General features: G+C 41.0%; 1 protein-coding gene across 1 annotated transcript in view; it reads right to left on the bottom strand.

Annotated features, from left to right (window-relative positions):
* The window catches only part of TXLNB (taxilin beta), a 56,256-nt gene extending 36,533 nt beyond the window's left edge, over positions 1-19,723 (bottom strand). Inside the window, exons 1-3 of the mRNA XM_066373114.1 lie at positions 19,605-19,723; positions 15,731-16,183; positions 5,828-5,919 (exon numbers count right to left, since the gene is read on the bottom strand). Coding sequence (XP_066229211.1) covers positions 5,828-5,919; positions 15,731-16,169 — 531 coding nt within the window. The 5' untranslated portion in view covers positions 16,170-16,183; positions 19,605-19,723. The remainder of the gene's footprint in view (positions 1-5,827; positions 5,920-15,730; positions 16,184-19,604) is intronic.
* Between the last annotated feature and the right edge of the window lie 1,655 nt (positions 19,724-21,378).

Raw genomic sequence — 21,378 nt, 5'->3', positions numbered from 1 at the left:
GTGGGTTGTGAGAGAGGGAGAGAAGAGAAAGAACCCCTTGGCTATCTAAGCTTTGACTGTTTGTCACCAAAATTTCAGAAATAGCCACTGCACAACTTAACAACATGAAGGACTAGTATCTGGAACGTGCCCTGTTCTCTGCCCACTGTACCCCATTTGTGCTGATGGTGAGTAAGTCATGACACTTGTTCTGTTGAGCACAGGTGGGGCCTCTTCCCACCCTCGTCCAGCAGCCGTAGCTAAGTGTCAGGAGCGGCATGGAGAGCGGAGCCAGTGCATTCCTGGACTTTCCATCCCAGGATACTGAGGTTCTGGGGTAGGGTTGTCAGATAAAATGTAGGGCCAACTAACTTTAAATTTTAGATAAATAAGGAATACATTTTTAGTAAAGGCATATCCAAAATATTGCACGGGACTCACTTTTACTAAATAAATTTGTTGTTTGTTTACCTGAAAAGTGAACTGGACATTCCTTATTTTTATTTGCTAAATGGGGCAATATTTTTATGAAATTCTCATTGGGTTGGGGCAGTTTGGGGATCAACCTTCAGAAGCCGCCAGAGACTAGCATAAGCATGTTCTAGGAGTGTGGATCTCAGGCTGACGGTCACTGTGAGGACATGCTAGTGTCAGTCCTCTGTCCAAAGTCATTTCCTCTGCTGAAATGAGTCCCTGATTGCCTGGATGGTGCTTCAGCCAAGAACGTGCTTGTCATAATAATGACCTTGTTGGCTAAGGAAGAGGAAATGCCCTGATAACCCCTGTGCTTCAGGACCCTGAGTGTTCTGATGCCTCACAGAGACTGAGGCAAGTGGATACATGCGACGTGAGTGCTGATATGTGTCTCAGTTATCCTGTCTTGAAGAAGCATTTGTTCTTTCTGAACTTGCTGGATGGGACTGTCACACCTTCTTCAGTTCACAAATTATTTTATTCCAGTCACATTGAAATATCAGTGATAAACATTCACCACATTAAGGTGCAGATATTCCTACATGATATTCTATCTTCATACTTAAGGGAAATGTATAATTATCAGTGAGAATTAGGACCAGGAAAAACTAGGCCTATATTACTACAGATATTGATTACAATTGATACCCCTCTTGATGTTCAATTGAAAAATCAGTGATACTTTATTATCTATTTTTCATGCTCACCTCCTGTTCACAGGATATGTGAGGTCCTTTCATTTGATACCATGTTTATTAGATAGGGGTGAAACTTCTCATGCTTATGTTTAGACTTGAAATGACCCATTGTCCTTTCTTGAAATGTATATATTGTTATTACTATTACTGCCTTCATGGCTTAGCCTTTACCTTTTGAAGATTAAACCCTATGTCAGGGTTTCTCAGCCTTCACACTATTGACATGTTGGGTCAGATAATTTTGTTGCTTGAGAGCTATTGTACAGAATTTCTGACTTCCAACCACTAGGTGCTGGTAGCACCTCCTCACCCCCCAATTGGGACATCCAAAATATCTCCAGACAGGTATTGGCAGTTGTCCCATGGTAGACAAAGCCGCCCCCTTGGAGAGAACACTGCCCTGTGATTTATCTGAGCATCATTAGGAGGGTACCACACCTGTGCCTCACAGGTTGGAAGAGAGAGTCTGTGCCTGCCCATCAACCATTTAATGACGGTTTACTCAGGATCGTATACATCTGAAATTGAGTGAGGTCTGTCTTGCTTTGCTCTAAATAAAAACCCGTAACTCTCTGATAATTTTTTATTTTAGAGTGTGGCAAATTTTGTATAATTACTTCAGACTTATGTGAAGCCATATGGGATTTCTTGATGAATGAAAACAAATATATTGCAACTGAGTCAGCTTCAGTCAGATGCTGGCTTTGTGACTTAATAATGAATGCACCTGGACACCATTCTGGACATTTATGACAGGCATGTAGGAAGTTTCATCTGCAAGTTCTCTTGTTCTCTCTTTTGCATTATTAAGTTTAAAAAGTAAAGTTAGAGCCAAGAACTCACATAGAATGGTATTAGTGATGTGACCACATTAAAATTGAGGATATTTGCAAAAAAATATTTCTCCTAGCTTACTTCTTAAGTAGTCATGAGGTGTCCTTATTTATTAATGAATATGATGGTAGGTAATATTACAAAATTCCGAACCTGTAAGGATGAGGGCACTAGACTGGCAGTTTGATTCACAGCTTTGAATTTGATGATTTAATGCTAATACTTATATTTCAGACGCTTTCTATATTAATATCCAAATCAGTGAGCAGGGAAATAGGTTTTAGTCTTCAAGTAAAAGGTTGAAATTTCTCATAATTTTTTTCTTTCTATTAGGAAATTAATGGGGTTTTCTGGGTCAATTTTCTCCTAGTCATTTTTTTCTAGAATGATCTTTGGGGTCTTAAGGTTTATTATTAGACTTGATACAAATGCTAAAGTATAGTAAGTAATACTTGGATTGAGGAGGCTCCCTGGAAAATAACCTCTATAGGCATGACTATTTGGCTTGGTGGGTGGGTAGGTGCAGGGAATTCTCTGACACCAGGGTGAGCAGCCCAGGCTTAGAAGGAAATCTTGGGCAGACTGGAGAAATGATTTTTCTTCACTGTCCTGCTGTGGGCTGCCAAACCCGAATGGCTTCCTGTGAGAGTCTACAATGCTGCCGAGTCCAGCCGAGGATGGAGCGTGGCACTAGAAACTGAGCGTGAATGACCTTGATATGAATAGCAACATTGAAAGGGGCGAAGGGAAAATGATGTGGAAAATACCGAAAAGAGCAGGATGGACCAATGTGAATGGGAACCTTATTTTTTTTTTTTTTTGGAAAAATATTATTTTTGACACCTAACTTATTTTATAGCATTGAAATTACTCATCAGTGGTTGACAGACAATGTTAATAAGTTACGATAAAATGGATACACTGATATTTGCTTCATAAATTTCTACTATTCTTTTGGAAGGTAATATTTCCATTAAAAAAGCAAAAACAAACAAAAGGCATTTATATTGTTTGATTTAGTAATCCCAATCCTGGAACTTTCCCCCAATATCATAAGCAACAGAGAACAGGAACAAATAAAAAATGTTCCCTGCAGCAAACAGTGGAAGGAATCTTAAATGTCCCAGTAGATATGGACATTTAATGGAAAATGACAACGCTTTTGCAAAATATAATTATAAAGATTATAAACTATATAGGAAAATGTCTGTCGTATGAGCCAAGATATCAGATTCCAAATTTCAGGTGATCCTTGAACACCGTGGGTTTGCATTACGTGAGTCCATTAATATGTGGAATTTTTTCAGTAAATGTGTATAGTACTGTAAATGAATTTTCTTGCCTTTATGATTTTCTTAATAACATTTTCCTTTTTTCTAGCTTATTTTAAGAATACAACCTATAATGTATATAACATCCAAATATGTGTTAATTGACTTATTGGTATGGCTTCCAGTCAACAGTAGGCTATTCACAGTTGAGTTCTGGGAAACTAAGTTATACACGGATTTTTAACTGTGCAGAGGGTTGGTAGCCTAACCCGTGTGTTGTTGTTCCAGGGTCAGTTGTACATGTACCTCGTGATGGTATTTATAATAAAAGGTGTTCCTGCATAGATAGCAGAACTGGAAAAGAAGATGGATAAATCAGTTTGTGTTTTAGGTGATGGGATTAGAGATATGTTCACTTGTATTGTGTAGTCAGCAATTTTCTTATACCATCATGATGTGGTTTGTGTAATTGAAAAATAATAAGTATTGTTGGCAGACTTAGGCAATCAGCTGTCACTTGGGGTTTCAGAATTTCTGTAGCTCTATTGCATAGGCAATTCAGCATAACAGGATGCGTCAGGATAAATGGAAGAGAGACAAGAACAACAGGGATTATATAGGACTGGTGTTAGAATGAAAAGGAAAGAAAACAGGTCACTCACTAAATTCTATTCCACCAATAAGGATAAGATGTAACCAGGGACCCAAAGGGTTTGTGGACTTGAAACTTATTCTATTTTGGAGGCCTTCTTTTTAAAAACATAGAAACCAAAAAATTACGAGAGAGATGTATGCCCGGGGCTTCGAGGGGCCCCCGCGGGGGGAGAGGCCCTGGCTCTTAAGCTTCTTTGGCTGCAGGTCAGTCACCCCTGGGAGCAGTCAGCCTGCTGCCTGGAGGAATTGTGTGGCTGTGTGTGTAGATATGTTTCACTCTGCCACATCTTCTCTAAAAGAAATAGTAAGTAAAAAAAATTTTTTTTTGTATTTTTCTGAAGCTGGAAACGGGGAGAGACAGTCAGACAGACTCCCGCATGCGCCCGACCAGGATCCACCCGGCACGCCCCCAGGGGCGATGCTCTGCCCACCAGGGGGCGACACTCTGCCCACCAGGGGGCGATGCTCTGCCCCTCGGGGCGTCGCTCTGTTGCGACCAGAGCCACTCTAGCGCCTGGGGCAGAGGCCAAGGAGCCATCCCCAGCGCACGGGCCATCTTTGCTCCAATGGAGCCTTGGCTGCAGGAGGGGAAGAGAGAGAAGACAAAGAGGAAGGAGGGGGCGGTGGAGAAGCAAATGGGCGCTTCTCCTGTGTGCCCTGGCCGGGAATCGAACCAGGGTCTCCCGCACGCCAGGCCGACGCTCTACCGCTGAGCCAACCGGCCAGGGCAAAAAAAAATTTTTAAGAAAAGAAGAAATGAGAGAAAAGCACATTGCCTCACTTCACTTGAGAGGCTGCCAGGTCTCAGCTGTGGGCTTCTCACGCCCTGGGGCAGCACACAGACCTCTGATGTCCTCCTCTCCTCTCGTGAGTGTTTGTAAGGGTTCATTGAAACCAGACATGCTGGCTTTGCTAAGCACCCCACTTTCCCAGTCTGCCCGAGGTCGGGGTTCTGGTGAGGAAAGAACGCACAGCATGTGTCTTTGTCTGGGAGTGACCTTCTTCCTCCTGGTAGCCCTAACTTACTGAGAGGGAGACTGAATGGGGAGGCCCTGGAGCAGGGCACAGCACCAGTCCACATCCAGCGCTTTGCCGTGCAGGGGAGGGGAGGAGAGTGTAGAACAAATGGAATAAATGAATGAATAATTAACTAACGAACTACCTAACTAAAAGTCATCAAGATCAAGTGAGAATGTCTCACAAACTGAGTGTGTGGGATGAACTCAACCCTCTGCTTTTTTACCCTCCAACAACCTGGGCACAGAACAGAATGAAAGTTTGCTTTTACGTTGAGTGTATTTCTGTTTTATTGCAAAGCCAAAAAAAAAAAAAGTTTAAAATATCTACAATTTACAATTATCTATAATTCTCTCTTCCATCCTCCAAATTATCCACTTACAGAAGGTGGGTAGACTCCAACACTATCCTCTTTCCCTTCTGCTCTTACTCCTCAGTTTTTCTGTTTCTTTTTCCTTTAAAAAATTCTGCTTTTATGAAGCTTTGGCTTGTCTGAGCTAACCAGTTATGGTCTGTAATGGTGTACCCCAAAACTAGCAGTCTCCTTGTTTCAGCTCTAACCAGAGCCTGATTCTTTCTGACAAAAAGACTTAACCAAAGATCTTACCAATTCAGGCCTGACCTGTGGTGGCGCAGTGGATAAAGCGTCGACCTAGAAATGCTGAGGTCGCCGGTTCAAAACCCTGGGTTTGCCTGGTCAAGGCACATATGGGAGTTGATGCTTCTAGCTCCTCCCCCTTCTTTCTCTCTGTCTCTCTCCTCTCTCTGTCTCTCTGTCTCTCTCTCTCTCTCTCTCTCTCCCTCTCTCTCTCCTCTCTAAAAATGAATAAATAAAATAAAAAACAAAACAAAAAAATATTTAAAAAAAAACCAACAAAAAACAAAAAACAAAGATCTTACCAATTCAGCGTACTTCTTGAATAAAAAATCAAGCTTTTCTTCAGGCGTTTGCAGCTTGTTCAGGTTTTGCATCAGCAGGTTGGCTTCTTTGCCTTAAAATATAACGAAAAGTATAAAGATGTTTTTGAAAGTAAGTGCTGAGCTTGAGGTCAGATGCCCCGGGCTACAGTCTCAGATTGCCCATTCGCCAGTTGCTCCTCATCCCCGACCAAACCACTTACCCTAGCTAAGCCACAATATAATTTTCCTTTCCTCTTAGAAGGGATGACACCCACCTTACAGAGTAAGTGAGGATGAGTTGGGAAGTCTGTGAAAGTTTGTGGCGCGGGGTCGGGCTAATGGCAGAGTCTCAACATCACAGTCATCCCCGGGAATCCATTTTTGTCAACCCGCCCATATTCTAAATGTTCAAAGAATTTCAAATAATTTGAAAATATTTTTTAAAAAACACTGACTTTATGAAAGAATAAGTCATCCATTTCCCCATGTTTTTTTTTTTTGTTTGTTTGTTTGTTTTGTATTTTTCTGAAGCTGGAAATGGGGAGAGACAGTCAGACAGACTCCCGCATGAGCCCGACCGGGATCCACCCGGCACGCCCACCAGGGGCGACGCTCTGCCCACCAGGGGGCGACGCTCTGCCCCTCCGGGGAGTCGCTCTGCCGCGACCAGAGCCACTCTAGCGCCTGGGGCAGAGGCCAAGGAGCCATCCCAGCGCCCGGGCCATCTTTGCTCCAATGGAGCCTTGGCTGCGGGAGGGGAAGAGAGAGACAGAGAGGAAGGGGGGGGGGTGGAGAAGCAAATGGGAGCTTCTCCTATGTGCCCTGGCCGGGAATCGAACCCGGGTTCCCCGCACGCCAGGCCGACGCTCTACCACTGAGCCAACCGGCCAGGACCCATTTCCCCATGTTAATTAATTATTTTTAAAAAAGAAGCAGCTCATCAAAATTTCTGCTTTGTGCTATAATCCCAGAACAAAGCAGAGAAACTGGACAGTTCTGTGTTTTGTAGGTTTTTTTTTGATGTTCCTGTTCTTTCAGTACCCCTTTCCTTTCTTTTTTTTTGGGGGGGGGGGACCTGTTCTCTTGTTTCTGTGCACGAGCTCACTCCATGAGTTTTGGGTGGGAATAACGCTGATCTTATTTTCTACCAGGCAGAGAATGAAATCAGTAGATGGAGAGAACGGACCAGTGACACGCAGGGTCTTTTCCAGGCTGTGTTTCCTCTGGTTACAGGTTCGGCCTTCTTGGGCCTTCCCTTCTTCTCCCTCCGCCTTCATCTCTGTGGGCAGTTCCGTTTTCTGTTCCCAGTTGGAGTTTATGTTACATTTAAAAACTCATCTGTTCACGATTATTTGATGTTAAGCCTCAGATTCTTTCTTTTCCCTCCCCCCCCCCATTGTTCTTCCTTTTGTCTTTTTCAGCTCAAACTGCCCAATTTGCCTGTCTGTGGTACCCAGAAATCTTGTCTTTAAAGTAGGCTGCGTGGAGGGAGGGGGGAGAGGGAGGCTTACCTGTCCCATTGAGTATATATTTTCAAAAGTCTGATGAAGGTGGAACAGAGTGACAATCACTCTGTCTAATCGGGGTAGAGAGGTCAAGCCACACAGTAGAGCCCACGTTTCCTGATATAAATCTGCCTGGAATATGAACAACTTTGACAACCTTTCCCTCAAGAACAGGCATTTCCTGTTTGCTGAAATGTTTGCTTTCATCCTGGACAGGCAGATAAATCGTGGAATTAGGGCTGCCAGATGCATCATGGGACATGGGATGTAGTTGTTCTAAAGTTTTTATGCATTGTTTATTGGAAATTAAAATTTTCCTGGGCATCCTTTGTTTTTGTTTGCTAAATCTGGTGACTCGCATGGCATCAGAGAACTTTAGGTCTAGAAAAGAACTTCAAAGAGCACACAGACAACTGGTTAATTTTACAGATAAGAATCCAAGGCCCAGGGAGTCCAAAGTGACATGATTACTTCTGGCAGAGCCAAGACTGGAATCCAGAGTTTGTTATTGCTCTAAATCACTTCTCTCCCATGTGGAATTTTGATGCCAGGGAAACCAAGAAAAATAAAAGGAAACGTCTTTTGAAAAAAGAAAAAATGACCTCATCCCTAACAGCTGGTTTCGTCTATCTCTGCCCAGTGAGTCAGTTCAGATTAGAGACACGGCCTAAGACAGGGAGAAGGTGGGCAGGAGAGGGGCCTCACCAGCTCTCCAGTTGTGGCCTGGCATGACACGCTGCCTTGGCACTGTCAGTCACTGCGGCTCCACCCCCACTGGGCCTGGGCTTTGCATTATCTCTCTAGCAGCGGGGGTGAATTGGTACGGTACAGGTCAGGCCGTCACTTCAGTCTTGTCTTCAGTCTGTGGAAAGGTGCCCACACACGAAGACAGCTGTCCTGAGTTAGTGTCATCTGTTGAAGGCAAGACACTGGACTGTGGACCGGATTTGGTCTAGTTTCCAGCATGGTGTTTGGTCCATGACAAGTGCTCAGTGAATGTCAGTAATCATGGAACAAGACAAAGCCATCAGGGCACACTAGCATCATGTCGATCAAATGAATACTGTCTTGAAGACAACTGTGCGTTTGACCATGGGAAAGCTAGATGGCATTTAGCATGTGCTGGGATACCTCACAGTGCAAGTACCAGCACGTAAAACCATTCTATCTCACTCGGGGGAGACAGAAACTCTTGAGTACTTGAATGAGTCCAGTGGCTCTCCCTCTCATAGTAAGTACCTTTCCTCCTACTTGTTTCGTGTAACTGTGAGAAGAGGTTTTTTGTTTGTTTGTTTGTTTTTTATCATCCATTCATTGAGGTATCTTCTCATATACAGTTATTTTGCATAGAAGGTTATCAAAGCATCAAAGCATCAATCAACCTTTCAAAAGGGGTTGCTCCCTTCAACAAAAACAATCTAAGAAATCAGAATCAGGCAAGTGTATAATTCATAAATTTATGATATCAGAGAACTTAGATTTTAAACTTCCATTGATTTCACTGGACTGGAGTGGTATGTGGGATTTTCACAGAGGAGGGGGATAGACAATGAGGTTTGCTCATCTAAGAAAGGCTGTAATTACAGTTCCATGGAAATGGGGTCACTTGGTGACAGTGTTGGATACAAGAGGAAAATTTACTTTATTCAGGGATATTTATTGGGAGGGGATGACCTGCCTTCTCCCCAATGTGTCATTTTAAAGCAACGTAATTGTGAGGTTAGTTATAAAAAGAAGTCCTCATTAAAGCCAGGGAAGGTGTGTGACAGCATGTGGCCACCGTGCTACAGAATGCTCAGTCTGGCTGTAAGTTTACACAAAAGCAGAACCACCTGTGCAGCAAGAACAGCCGTGTCACCTATGGCGAGGGCTGTTGGCCCCACTGTAGACTGAGGGAGTACTGGAATATAAGGAAAATTATTTCTACATCAAGGAAATTAAAAACCTTAAATTGAAGGAATGAAGTTAGCTATACGAATGTGGACTGGGATTTTTCTTAAACTTGTAGCGTAGTGATAACTATTTATACAAAGTTTGGTGACAAATTATGTAGATTTAGTAATGATTGTTCAAAACTATGCTTTTTCTCTTCCCAAATTATCTTTTAGAACTTTGGGGCCAAAATGTGGTTTTGGACGCACATGTGCACCTTTTTCGTCCCTCCTGATTTCCAGGTGTGGTGGGAGAAGCTGAAAGCAGGACAGAAAAGACTGTGAATGGTTTTTTGTTTTTTTTAATGTTAGACCCAGAATCATATTTCATTGTTAACTATGTTTTCCCTCTAACATAGTTTAAAGATAATGAGTGTAATACAAATAATTCCCACGCAGCTATAGATAGCTTTTAAGGGAAGTTTGTATGTATGTACACAGATAGGAAGGATAGTATAGTTAAATTCACACTGAACTCAGGTTGGGGAACCTGGGTTCTAAAACTGACTGCCTAGTTAGTCAACTGCTTGAGTTGCCTTTTTTATTTACATTTATTTATTTATTTATTTATTATTTTTAGGTGTGTGTGTGGGGGAGATAGTGAGGCAGATTCACACATGCTTCCGGATCAGGATCCACCTGGCAGCCCCATCTGGGGATGATGCTTGTGTACCAAGCTATTTTTAGCACCTGAGGTTGGTGTTCAAACCAATTGAGCCACTGGCTGCGGGAAAGGGAGAGAAGGGGTAGAGAAAGGAAGGGCAAAGTGGATGGGCACAAAGTGGATTGTGCCCTGACCGGGGATCAAACCCAGGATGTCCATATGCTGGGCTGATGCTCTATCCACTGAGCCACAGGCCAAGGCCATGTAAGTTTCTTTCTTTCTTTTCTTTCTTCCTACCTCCCACCCTCCCTCCCTGTGTCCCTCTCTCCTCCCTCCCTTCCTTCCTTCCTCCCTTCCTTCCTTCCTTCCTTCCTTCCTTCCTTCCTTCCTTCTTTCCTTCCTTCCTTTCTTCTCTCTCTCTCTCTCTTTCTTTCTTTCTTTCTTTCTTTCTTTCTTTCTTTCTTTCTTTCTTTCTTTCTTTCTTTCTTTCTTTTTCTTTTGTTTCTTTTTCATTTTTGTTTTACAGACTCTTAAACTCTCTGGACCTCATTTTTCTGTCTATAAAATTAGTGGGCTGCCTGACCTGTGGTGGCGCAGTGGATAAAGCATCGACCTGGAAATGCTGAGGTCACCGGTTCGAAACCCTGGGCTTGCCTGGTCAAGGCACATATGGGAGATGATGCTTCCTGCTTCTTCCCCCCTTCTCTCTCTCTGTCTCTCTCTTTTCTCTCTCTCTCTCTGTCTCTTTCTCCCTCTCTCTCTCCTTCCTAAAAATGAATAAATAAAAAAATAAAAATTAAAAAAGTTAAAAATAAATAAATAAATAAAATTAGTGGGCTGACTACACGGATTCTGACTTTAGCCCCTAAGATTTGATGAGTCTGTGACTGAAATAGCTGGATTAGCTTGAATTAGATAACAGCAACAAAAAATAACACTGTTTGGTCAGCACATTTGTTTACCTCAAATGTTTTGATCCACTTTTAAAATTTGTAAAGAATTCTTACCCTTTACTGTCAATGCGGATAGTCAGGTTTTTGTTTGTTTTATTAACTATATCAGTTTTGAAAATATTGTCTTCCCTGTATTTTCTAGTCACATTGTTTTCCATTCAGCTGACATTTTACTTCTCTTGTATTTTAGTCACCTTATTATACGTAATTGGAACGTTGGCTTCTCCCTCATTTGGAGAGTGGACCTGGACTTCTTAGCAGCTTGGTTGATGATGTGTTTAAACTACTAGCAGTTTCTTGGCTATAACTATCAAGGAAATTTTTTTTAAAAAACAAAAAACATTAAGAGTCTAATAATGAGGAGATTATTCCATGGAAAACAAAATAAAGCAAACCTTATAACAAAAAAGAAACATATTAGAAAGAGCAGTAAGACATGAATGTGGTCCCAGCTTTGCTCAGAAGGGAGAACTAATTATTTTGCTCCAGACGTATTTTTCTTTCTCCTCCCACCTACTTCTCTAAACCCTCCTCTCCTTTCAGGGTCTGGCCCAGATTTTGGCTTCCCTATGAATCCACTGTAGCCCTTGCGTCTCAGCTGATTCTTCTTCCCCTTGTATTCACCTAATCTCCTACTGTCTGTTCAGGAAATATTGCATTTGTTTCAAAGCAGTAGTTTATTTCCCTCTCAGAGTGAAACTGGAAATCAAGCTAAAATGGGTGAAACAGACCATCTACAAAAAAGTGACCATTCTAAGGCAAAGTATGTAAATGGCTGAAGACATTTCAGAATCCTAATGTCCTATTCAAGGTGCACTTCAGAAGGTAGAACTGAAACTCGCCTGTAACTAAAAGGATGAAACACATTAAGTGAGTTAAGTAGATGCTCCTCAATCAGTATGCTGATTATTTTTTATTCTTATATATATTTGGTTCTGCAATATTAAATAACGTCGGTTTGTCCCCTTGCTTTTTTTATGACTAATCTCACAATCACAATCAACTAGTTGAATAACCATATATATATGGTTAAACCTCTGTGGGCTTCAATTTCCCTATCTATGAAATCAGTGAAGTGGCTAGTTGGATTTTGGACTCAGAATAGACCTGTGATTGACTCTGTCTTTCTCTTGGGTTTATACTTCAAACTGATCTCCTACTCAGTGATTGACCTAAATATCAGAAAGTATATTACATTTTATCCTTATTTTGTGCTTATTACTATGCAGTGCTTGTGCAGCCAATGTAATGTAAACAGATGAATGATTAGTAAGACACTTGTGAGCCTGGGGCATTGCATTAGGGAAGCCAGGAGGGTATTTTAGATGCTAACAGGACATATCATGGTGCTCTCTGATGGGGAATCTGCTTTTCTTTCTTGCAGTTCCAATGCCAAGGAGAAAGTGACTCGACTAACTGAAGAGATTTTAAAATGTTACAACTGCTCTGGCGTATAGTGTGTTGATTGTGGAAGGGTATGCAGCCTCTACAGGAAAAATGAGTCCTGAGTGCTTGGGTTGTAGAGAAATTTTCCAAATCTACAGACGTGTTCTGTGAAAGAAGCATATTTTGGTCAAATAAGTTTAGGAAATGTTGTAAACCATGGCCATCATTGTTGGAGATCATCATTAATGTCTGTATTAAAGATCAGAGAATTCTGGCAGTAGAAAAATTTTAACTTGGTCTGAAATCTCAAATAGCCCAAAGTTGGAAAGTTAGAGAGTCAGAACATTTCAGTATCTTAAAAGTACCATTAAAGCAAGTGTTGTCCAACAGGCATGTACTAATTAAAAACTTATCTTTAATCAAATGCATAAGTGAAATCTAAGGCTATATCTTCAGGTATGGGTAGAATGACTTAATACAAAATGACTTAATACAATTCTGTAAAAGGTTCAGATAGATTTTAAAAGAAGACCACAGCTGACACTTTACATTTTCTCTAAAGGATAGCAGAAGCACCTTTGGAAGCATCAGAACCATTGTTTCCACATCTGTTTGTGTCAAAATTAGAACCTTGGCTTTAATCCAGACCCACCAATTCTAAATCGCTGTGCTACGGAGCAGCGGTTTTTTTTTTTTGACAAATTCTGTATTTGATTCTAACACACTCACGGTGGAAAACCATTGGTGTAGATGACAGTGCAGAGCCATGGAATTGATAAATGGCCAAGAAGCCTATTAAAATCACCTGTAGACAACTGAAATAACTTTCAAAATGTTGGTTACTACATATTTAGATTAGCCTAAAAATGTTTTTTTTTTTTTTTTAACTCATATTGTAGTTGAAATAGTACAGTGATATGCTGGTGGTGTTCAGATGAATGGCCTGTGTCTAACTGAGATGCACACAGAGTGGACCCACCTGGGCATTCTACTCACAAACATTGGTTCTGATCAAACACATTCAATTGAAATTTGTTAACTTGTGGATAGTGGCAGAATTAGAGTTGTGGATTTTTTTTCTCTAATTTAAAAAATTATTTGGTAATTGTGAGGTTAATACAAATTTTAAAATATTTCATGACCAGAATAGAAACCAAAATTGGCCATCTTTAACTTCGCTTCTACTTTCTTCATATCTATCCCGTCAGTACAATACATACTAATTCCCGTGAAGAGGTAGTTTTAGAGTGATAAAGCAGAAGAGCTTTTCTGGTTAGAAATACTTGAAATCATTTATCTCCACATGTGCTGTATTGTCTTATGGGGACTTTAACAAGGACTAAAGCAAAGGGACTTTTTCGAGATGCCTTGGATAGAGAAGGAAAAATAGCTCTGTGAGACAGAGCAATTTTGTTTTCCTTCCCTAAGTTCTAAAACACTAGAGGGATTCCAATCTTGCACGTTAGAACTTGGTATTATCTGGGCTTATCTTTTGCAAAGTGGGTCAAGTATGCTATTTGAATGTGTCTTTTAGCCCTTTTTCAAAACTGCTAGCAGTGGGTTTTAAGCATCAAAATGATGTCCTTTGCCAGCACAGACATACTTTTGGGTTTGTAGATAATCTGTTACTGGAGTCTGAAACCGGTTCTGATTCTAGCACCCACAATCTTTTACTCTGCCACATTGACTTCCAGAAATGAATAAGATGTGGTTAGCCTGACCAGACGGTGGTGCAGTGGATAGAGTGTTGGACTGGGATGCGGAAGGACCCAAGTTTGAGACCCCAAGGTCGCCAGCTTGGACCCAAGGTCGCTGGCTCGAGCAAGGGGTTACTCAGTCTGTTGAAGGCCCACGGTCAAGGCACATATGAGAAAGCAATCAATGAACGACTAAGGTGTCACAATTCGCAACGAAAAACTAATGATTGATGCTTCTTCTCATCTCTCCATGCCTGTCTGTCTGTCCCTGTCTATCCCTCTCTCTGATTCTCTCTGTCTCTGTAAAAAAAAAAAAAAAGATGTGGTTATGGGCCTTGATAGATACTCCTCCATCCAGCATGGGAGGCAGATATAGAAACAAATGATTGCTGCAGAAAATGTAATCAAGAACTAAGGAAGGTGATGCTTACTCTACCCGGGCATGCCAGGGAATGTCACATACGAGGTGGTACTCATAATGGGTGTTCCAGTAAAAGTCACCAAGGAAAACAGGCAAGGGAACATTCATATGCAAAGTAACATGCTTGCTTCCTAGCTAAACAATGAATTCTCTCACCCTTCTTTCATAGCCATTTTTGGTGTTACCAATCCCTTATGGCTCTCCTAACAATTTTTCTTCACTAGTTCTAGTGCTTACCCTAGATAATAATTAGTTTTTTTGTCTGGTTTTTTTTGTCCACACCAAGAGCTCCTTGACTATAAGACCATGACAACTTCTCTTTGTGCACTTAGCACAGTGCCTCATAAAGATGAGAAATTAATAAGTATGTATTTGTGAAATCAATGAAATAATGAGAGTAAGAATATCTTCTGCAATTGTTGACATTCAGAAATTGGCACATTTCTGAAGGGCTTTGTTAAATAAAAAAACATTTTATATAGTAATGGTATGTAATACTAAGCGATCTGACAATCATTTTATATGTATAAAACAATCCTGACATCTATATTTTGTTTAAATCCAAATTCCACTAGCTTTGCTTTAAACAACTCTCCTTTTATTCATCCATTCATCTGACAGCAAATATTTACTGAGCACTTAGTATGTGCCATCCATTGTCCTAGACACTAGGCTTCTGATGTTGTCCAAATAAATACATAGTCCCTGCCCTTGAAAAAAGAGCTAGTGGGGAAATTACCCATTAAGCAAATAATCACAAAATAAATGTATACTCTTAAATGCTAATATACGCTAGGAAGAAAAGATACATAGTACAATGGAAACAAAACAGTAAGACTTCATCAATAGTTGGGGACTAAGAAAATGCCATTTGAGTTGAGAGCTAAATGATGAGGTAAGTGTCCAAATGGCTGAACTGGGGAACGGGTCGAGATTTCTCAGAAGAGAGAATAGGATGTATGCAGGCCCTGTGGCAGGTGGGAAGGACTGAAGGGAGGACCGGATGCCTGGTTATTTGGCAGCAGCAGCAGTAGTGGTGAGAGGGACAGAGTGTTCAGGAGGGTATGTGTGGGCTAGAGTGACGTGAGATAAAGCTGGAAAGAATGGTTCGGGTTAGACTGTTAGGGCCTGAAAGACTATGTTAAGAACTCTGGTCTTTGTTCTAAGAACAGTGGAAACCCTTGGAGGACAGAGGGGAGGTAGGTAACATGTTGAAAGTTCACTTCAGCTCTGTTGAGGGGCTTCAGCAGCTGGGGACACGTACAGCAAGAGAAGCTGAAGGGAGACCCAGAGGAAGCTGTTGTAGTAATCCAAATGTGGAATGTGTCTGTTAGTAAAGGTGGGAGAAAGTGCCTTTTTGGGGAATAAGTCAAAGAAAAATCATAATATAGAATGTAACTACTTGCCTAATCCTTTTAGGATTTTCTTTTCCAATTTTTGCTCTTTATTGCTGACAGGCTCTTTGGCTGTGGGTGGCTCTCCGGAAGTCCCGGGCTCTCTCTCAGTCTCTTCAGTGGCTTCCTCACAGTCCCCGTCCTCATTGTCAGCTGGTTCTGGGTTCTCAGGCTGCTCCTTGGGCTTGGTGGAGCTCTCTTTCCCTGCTGTGTGGGCAGCAGATCCATACGTGTTAATGATGTCTTCCAGTTGTCTGTTCAACTCTTCAGAGATGTCATGAGCCCCTGTTTCAGGCTTCACATCTGCCTCCTTCAATGGTGCTTGGACTGGGGTTGAGGAATCCTGAGCCTCTTGCTTCTCTAGGCCATTGTGACTGGGTAGTGATGAACTGTCCCCTGGAGGTGTTGACTGTGGTTCTCCCGAGAGCTGTACAGAGCGATCAGCCTCCATACTGGGATCAGTGCCTAGTGGCAAGCATAGTCAGGTTTTATGTAGTTAACCCAGTTACATGTAAATGATAAGGATATCCCCAAATGAGCACCTGCACACTACTGTTTCTAACAAAGAATGAATGTACTTTTACAAACCATCAATATTGCAATTAGGTAGGTAGGAACAATGGGAAGCTATTTTTCCAAATCGAGCCATACTAGAAGCATATTTTTAGTTGTGGTCTTTAAATTTCAGCAGTATCTCCTATTATTGACATTAACAGAATAATTCGAGACATTGTCTTTTTATGGCCATATTTGTCATTTTGCTCAGAATAACCAATTTGTGTTGCTTTCCTCTTAAATAATTCTATATAGACTTACAATTATCAGAAGTACATAGATGTGTACATTTAAAATATTTACCTTTTACAGAGGTTTTTGTGTATTAAGTTCATTCATGTGTTCAATATCTTGGAAAATATTTTTTTACATATGATTTATTTTGTCACTGATGACTTTTGTCACTGATGTGTGAAATTAGGGGAGATCTATCTACACAGATAAATCTGTTATAGCACAGTTTAGAAGAAAGTGTATATGTCTACGAATTTTTTAATGGGCACATTCTTTCAATACTAACATGAATAAATTCACTTTTATGTCCTTAAAGCACTGTACAAGTGCTAGCTAGAGGTATTAAATCTGAGTTTAATAACTAGATATTTATTTAGCATTCAAAGTAATTTGTGAATTCATTTTATATTATAAAATTTGTACCTAAAAATATTCTTTAATTTTTTTTAAACATTTTATTGTGTTTTTGTTTCCTCTTAACTTCCTTAATGTTCAATCTGTAATAAAAGTAACACCCTCCCTTTTTCCTGACAGTTCTTCCAGTTTTACCAAACTATATTGTAAGTTTCTATGTACAACTTTTTAAGTGTACAAATAAAGTTATACATTTTTCAGAAAATTTCTTTTAAATAGTGTTATTTTTCAAAGTTAAAATATTTAATATAAGAGTCACTGAACTTACTAAACACCTACATAATAATAATGTTTCTTAACTCTATTTTAATCTATAAATGAAGATTTGGTTCATATGAGTATATCCATATAAAATAATTAATATACTGGAGGCAGGAGATACTTTTTTGCTCTTCTGGTACTTTCTGTTTTCCAGTTGAGCATCATATAATTATCAATGATGAAAACACTTTTTCTTCAGTTCAAACTAGCATCATTTTTGGAATAAGAAAGAGAAGAACGGCCCTGGCCGGTTGGCTCAGGGGTAGAGTGTCGGCCTGGCGTGCGGGGGACCCGGGTTTGATTCCCGGCCAGGGCACATAGGAGAAGCGCCCATTTGCTTCTCCACCCCCTCCCCTCCTTCCTCTCTGTCTCTGTCTTCCTCTCCCACAGCCAAGGCTCCATTGGAGCAAAGATGGCCCGGGCGCTGGGGATGGCTCCTTGGCCTCTGCCCCAGGCGCTAGAGTGGCTCTGGTCGCGGCAGAGCGACGCCCCGGAGGGGCAGAGCATCGCCCCCTGGTGGGCGTGCCGGGTGGATCCTGGTCGGGCGCATGCGGGAGTCTGTCTGACTGTCTCTCCTCGTTTCCAGCTTCAGAAAAATACAAAAAAAAATAATAGAATGAGAGAAGGTATAAATTAAAAAACAAACTGGCATGGAAACAGTAATGCTCATAATACTAATTCTTTGAATTTCTATGATACCTTTTTGTTCTAATATGAAAACTTACTATCTTTTTGAAAACCAGAACAGATTACAGCTTTTTCTTCCCAGGCAAGAAGCTCTAGGATCACTTAATAATTCTTCAGAAACATCAATGTTTAGTGAACAGGGAGGGAGTGAAGTAGAGAACTAATCCAGATATAATATGGGCTCTTTGGGAATAGGGGGCAAAGAATGGGCTGAGTCAAGGATTCCAGGGTTTCTGGCTCTCACCATTTCCAAGCTTGCAATAGATTTGGCTGAGGCCTTTAGGTTACTGAGAGTTAATGGTGATGCTGCTAATCAAGCCAGATGAAAATATGACAAGGTCCCCATAAATGCACGGGTTTTGCTGTTGTGGTGGCGTGAAAGCAAAAATAGAAACATACTGCTCCACTCATTGCACCGCTTCCTCCTCCCATTCTCAGGGCAGTAGATGGAAAGTTCAAAGCACAGACATTGCCACCCACTTGTGGCTCCCGCCAAGTACTCGTTAAATTAGTAGGAAGTACTTTTCTCTTTCACTCATTTTTTTCCTTTTTATTGAATTGATTGGGGTGACATTGGTTAATAAAATTATATAGGTTTCAGGTGTACAATTCTATAACACATCATCTATATATTGCATTGTGTGTTCACCACCCCAAGTCATCTCTTTTCATCACCATTTCTTCCCCTTTCCCCTCTTCCCTCTGGTGATCACTATGCTGTCGTCTGTGTCTATGAGGGTCTTTTTTTCTTAATCCTTTCACATTTTTTCACCCAGCCCTGCACTTCCATTCACCCATTTTAATCCACCAGTTTTATTATCTAATGATACAGTAAACAGCTCCATTGTCTTCCCCACTGACATTTCTGTATCCCGACCCCTACTTGTTGGGCACACACATCTATATATAACTCTGCCACCCTGGACTTAGAGAAGGACACATGGCACCTGCTGTCCTGCCAGAAGCTATTTTAAGCTCCTCTAAAAGGAGCTGTGGCATTTAGCACTTTATCCTTGAAAATCAAGGGAAGAGAATTCTTTCTAATGCAAATTGAAAACAGTAAGTATTTACTGGTTTGAATCCATATGTGGGTTTTAAAGTGTTAGGAGGTCTTCCTGGGATGTGATAAAATCTTGAGTAAACCAAACTTCCAGGCAATGAATTTAAAACTGTTTCTCCATCGGAGTTTTCGTGTGGTTAGGCTAAAGGCAAGCATTTTGTTTATATATATTAGCTTTATTCTTCATTCATCAGAGGCCATAATCATTGATGTTTTTGTATTGATCCCACGGGGAGCCTTTAAACTCATACTGCATTTACTATGAAACGGAGTAACTGAATCATTGTAAACCACAGGACCACTCAGTTCCTAAAAGTAGCCTCAGGATAAATTAACAAGAGGAGAATAAAAACCAAAGTCAAAGAACTGTTGCTTTTAAATAGTCTCTTTCTAGATTAATCAATTTTACAGCAAAAGAATATATTTCTAAATTTATCTTCTACGTACTTTATTGCCTGCCTTTCCCCTCCTCTGGGAGAGAACTTTCCCCTGGTACTCGCAGTCCCAGCAGATTACTGCACACATCCCTTCCTGAGCAACACATTTTAATTATAAATAAAACAATGGAAAGTTCTTCAGCAGTTCACTGGCAATCTCAATGCTGCAAGTTTCGAACATTACAAACCGCACCCCACATCTCCTCACACTGTTAGGGGGAGCGTTGGTCATACTCACCGGAAGGCAAGAAGCTATGTAGAAAGGGGACAGGAGAGGCAAAGAGCGAAAAGTTAGAACAGCAGCAACGGCAGGAGACAGGCAGGCCGCTGTGGTCTGACCAGGGAGAGAGAAACCGAATACACACACACACACACACACACACACACACACACACTGACAGCAGGAACGCAGGTGGGGGGAGGGGATGTCCCTATGACACAGCAGGAGAGAAATACACCCAGGCTTTGGTAGCTGTCTCTTGGGCAAATGTCTTACAAAGGAGAAGCAGCTAGTAGATCTTATCCGATCCCATGTTTTATCCTTTAAACAATTTAAACTCTCAGGATATAGCCCCTTTGCTTGTGCAATTTTTCACTATTGTTGTTCTTTTGGGCAGAGATCCGTTTTTTTTTTTTTTTTTTTTTTTTTAATTTCTTGGTTTATTTCCAGTGTGGTCTATGATTCATCTTTTTTTTCTCTTTGTATGCTCCCTAATTAGTGTCGAGTGTCTTATAGGAATCATGAAAAAAGAAAAACAATGACGTAACAAAAAGGAGATGGTACCACGACTTTAATTCTGATGTCATTGTTTGATTTGTTTGAAAAATATGAAATAAAAATTTAGGCAGTTATCTTGGCAGTGGGTTTAGTGGCACCTGATGTGCCTGGTAATTGTTGTGACCTGAGGTCCCACCTCTTACTCAGATGACTGCCCTTCCATCTCAGATAAGCCCATGAGGAAGCAGCTGCTCTGCCTCTTCCTGTTAGAAACTTTCCCGACCTTCTGAAAATGAAAAAGCCATTTCCAGGTCTTCTCCACCCTTTCTAAATGCTCAACTTGCCCTTTAATTCCTCAGAGAAGGACCCTTCTCCCCATCCACCATAAAATGCTTCTCTGAACCTACGTGCATTGCCTTTTACCTTCTGGTTCTGGAGAATGTGTTTCCACACTTTCTCAAGTTTCTGCTTTTGGGACTGGCTGGACTTAGTGACACCCTCTGTGGTGGGCAGGATAATGCCACCCAAATAACATCCAAATCCTAATCTCAGGAACCTGTGAATATATTGCTGTTACGTAGTGAAAGGGACTTTGCAGCTGTGATTGAATTAGGGATTTGGCGATGGCGAGATCATGCCGAATTCTCTGGATGAGCCCATTGCACATACAAAGGTCCTTATAAATAAAAGAAGGGGATAGGAGGGTCAGAGTCAGAAAAGCAGATTTGATGATGCAAGCAGAGGTGAGAGTCGTGGGGGGTGGGGAACACAACCAGTGAGTGTGGGAAGTCTCTGGAAGCTTGGAAAGGCAAGGGAATGATTTTTTCTCCAGAGGGAATGCAATTTTGTTCACTCCTGATTTTAGCCCTGAAACTCATTTTGGATTTCTAACCTCCAGAACTGTAAAGTAATAAATTTCTGTTGTTTTTAAGCCACTAGATTTACGGTAAATTATTATCATAGCAAGGGTGAAGTAAAATAAATATCTTACCCCTCCACTTTACTCCACCCCTTACTCCGAGTTCAGAGGAGACATAAATTATATAAGGTCTACTGGAAAGTTCTGTCCGTTTTTGGAATAAAACAAAATACAAATTTTTCTTACCGTCAATAAACTTTATTAAATAATATATGTCCACACCAATCCTATCTTTCGAATATGGTCCGAAATGGTTTGCCGAGCTGAATTAAGCCTTTCTGAGATCTCCGATGTTGTCAGAAAAGGATCTTGCTCCAACATGGTCTTAACAACATCGTCATCCATCAAAGATGGTCGCCCAGAACGTGGCTTATC

Source organism: Saccopteryx leptura, chromosome 3, assembly GCF_036850995.1.
Source record: "Saccopteryx leptura isolate mSacLep1 chromosome 3, mSacLep1_pri_phased_curated, whole genome shotgun sequence".
Classification (NCBI taxonomy): domain Eukaryota; kingdom Metazoa; phylum Chordata; class Mammalia; order Chiroptera; family Emballonuridae; genus Saccopteryx; species Saccopteryx leptura.
The sequence above is the reverse complement of the archived record's forward strand: the minus strand, read 5'-3'. Positions and strand labels throughout refer to the sequence as shown.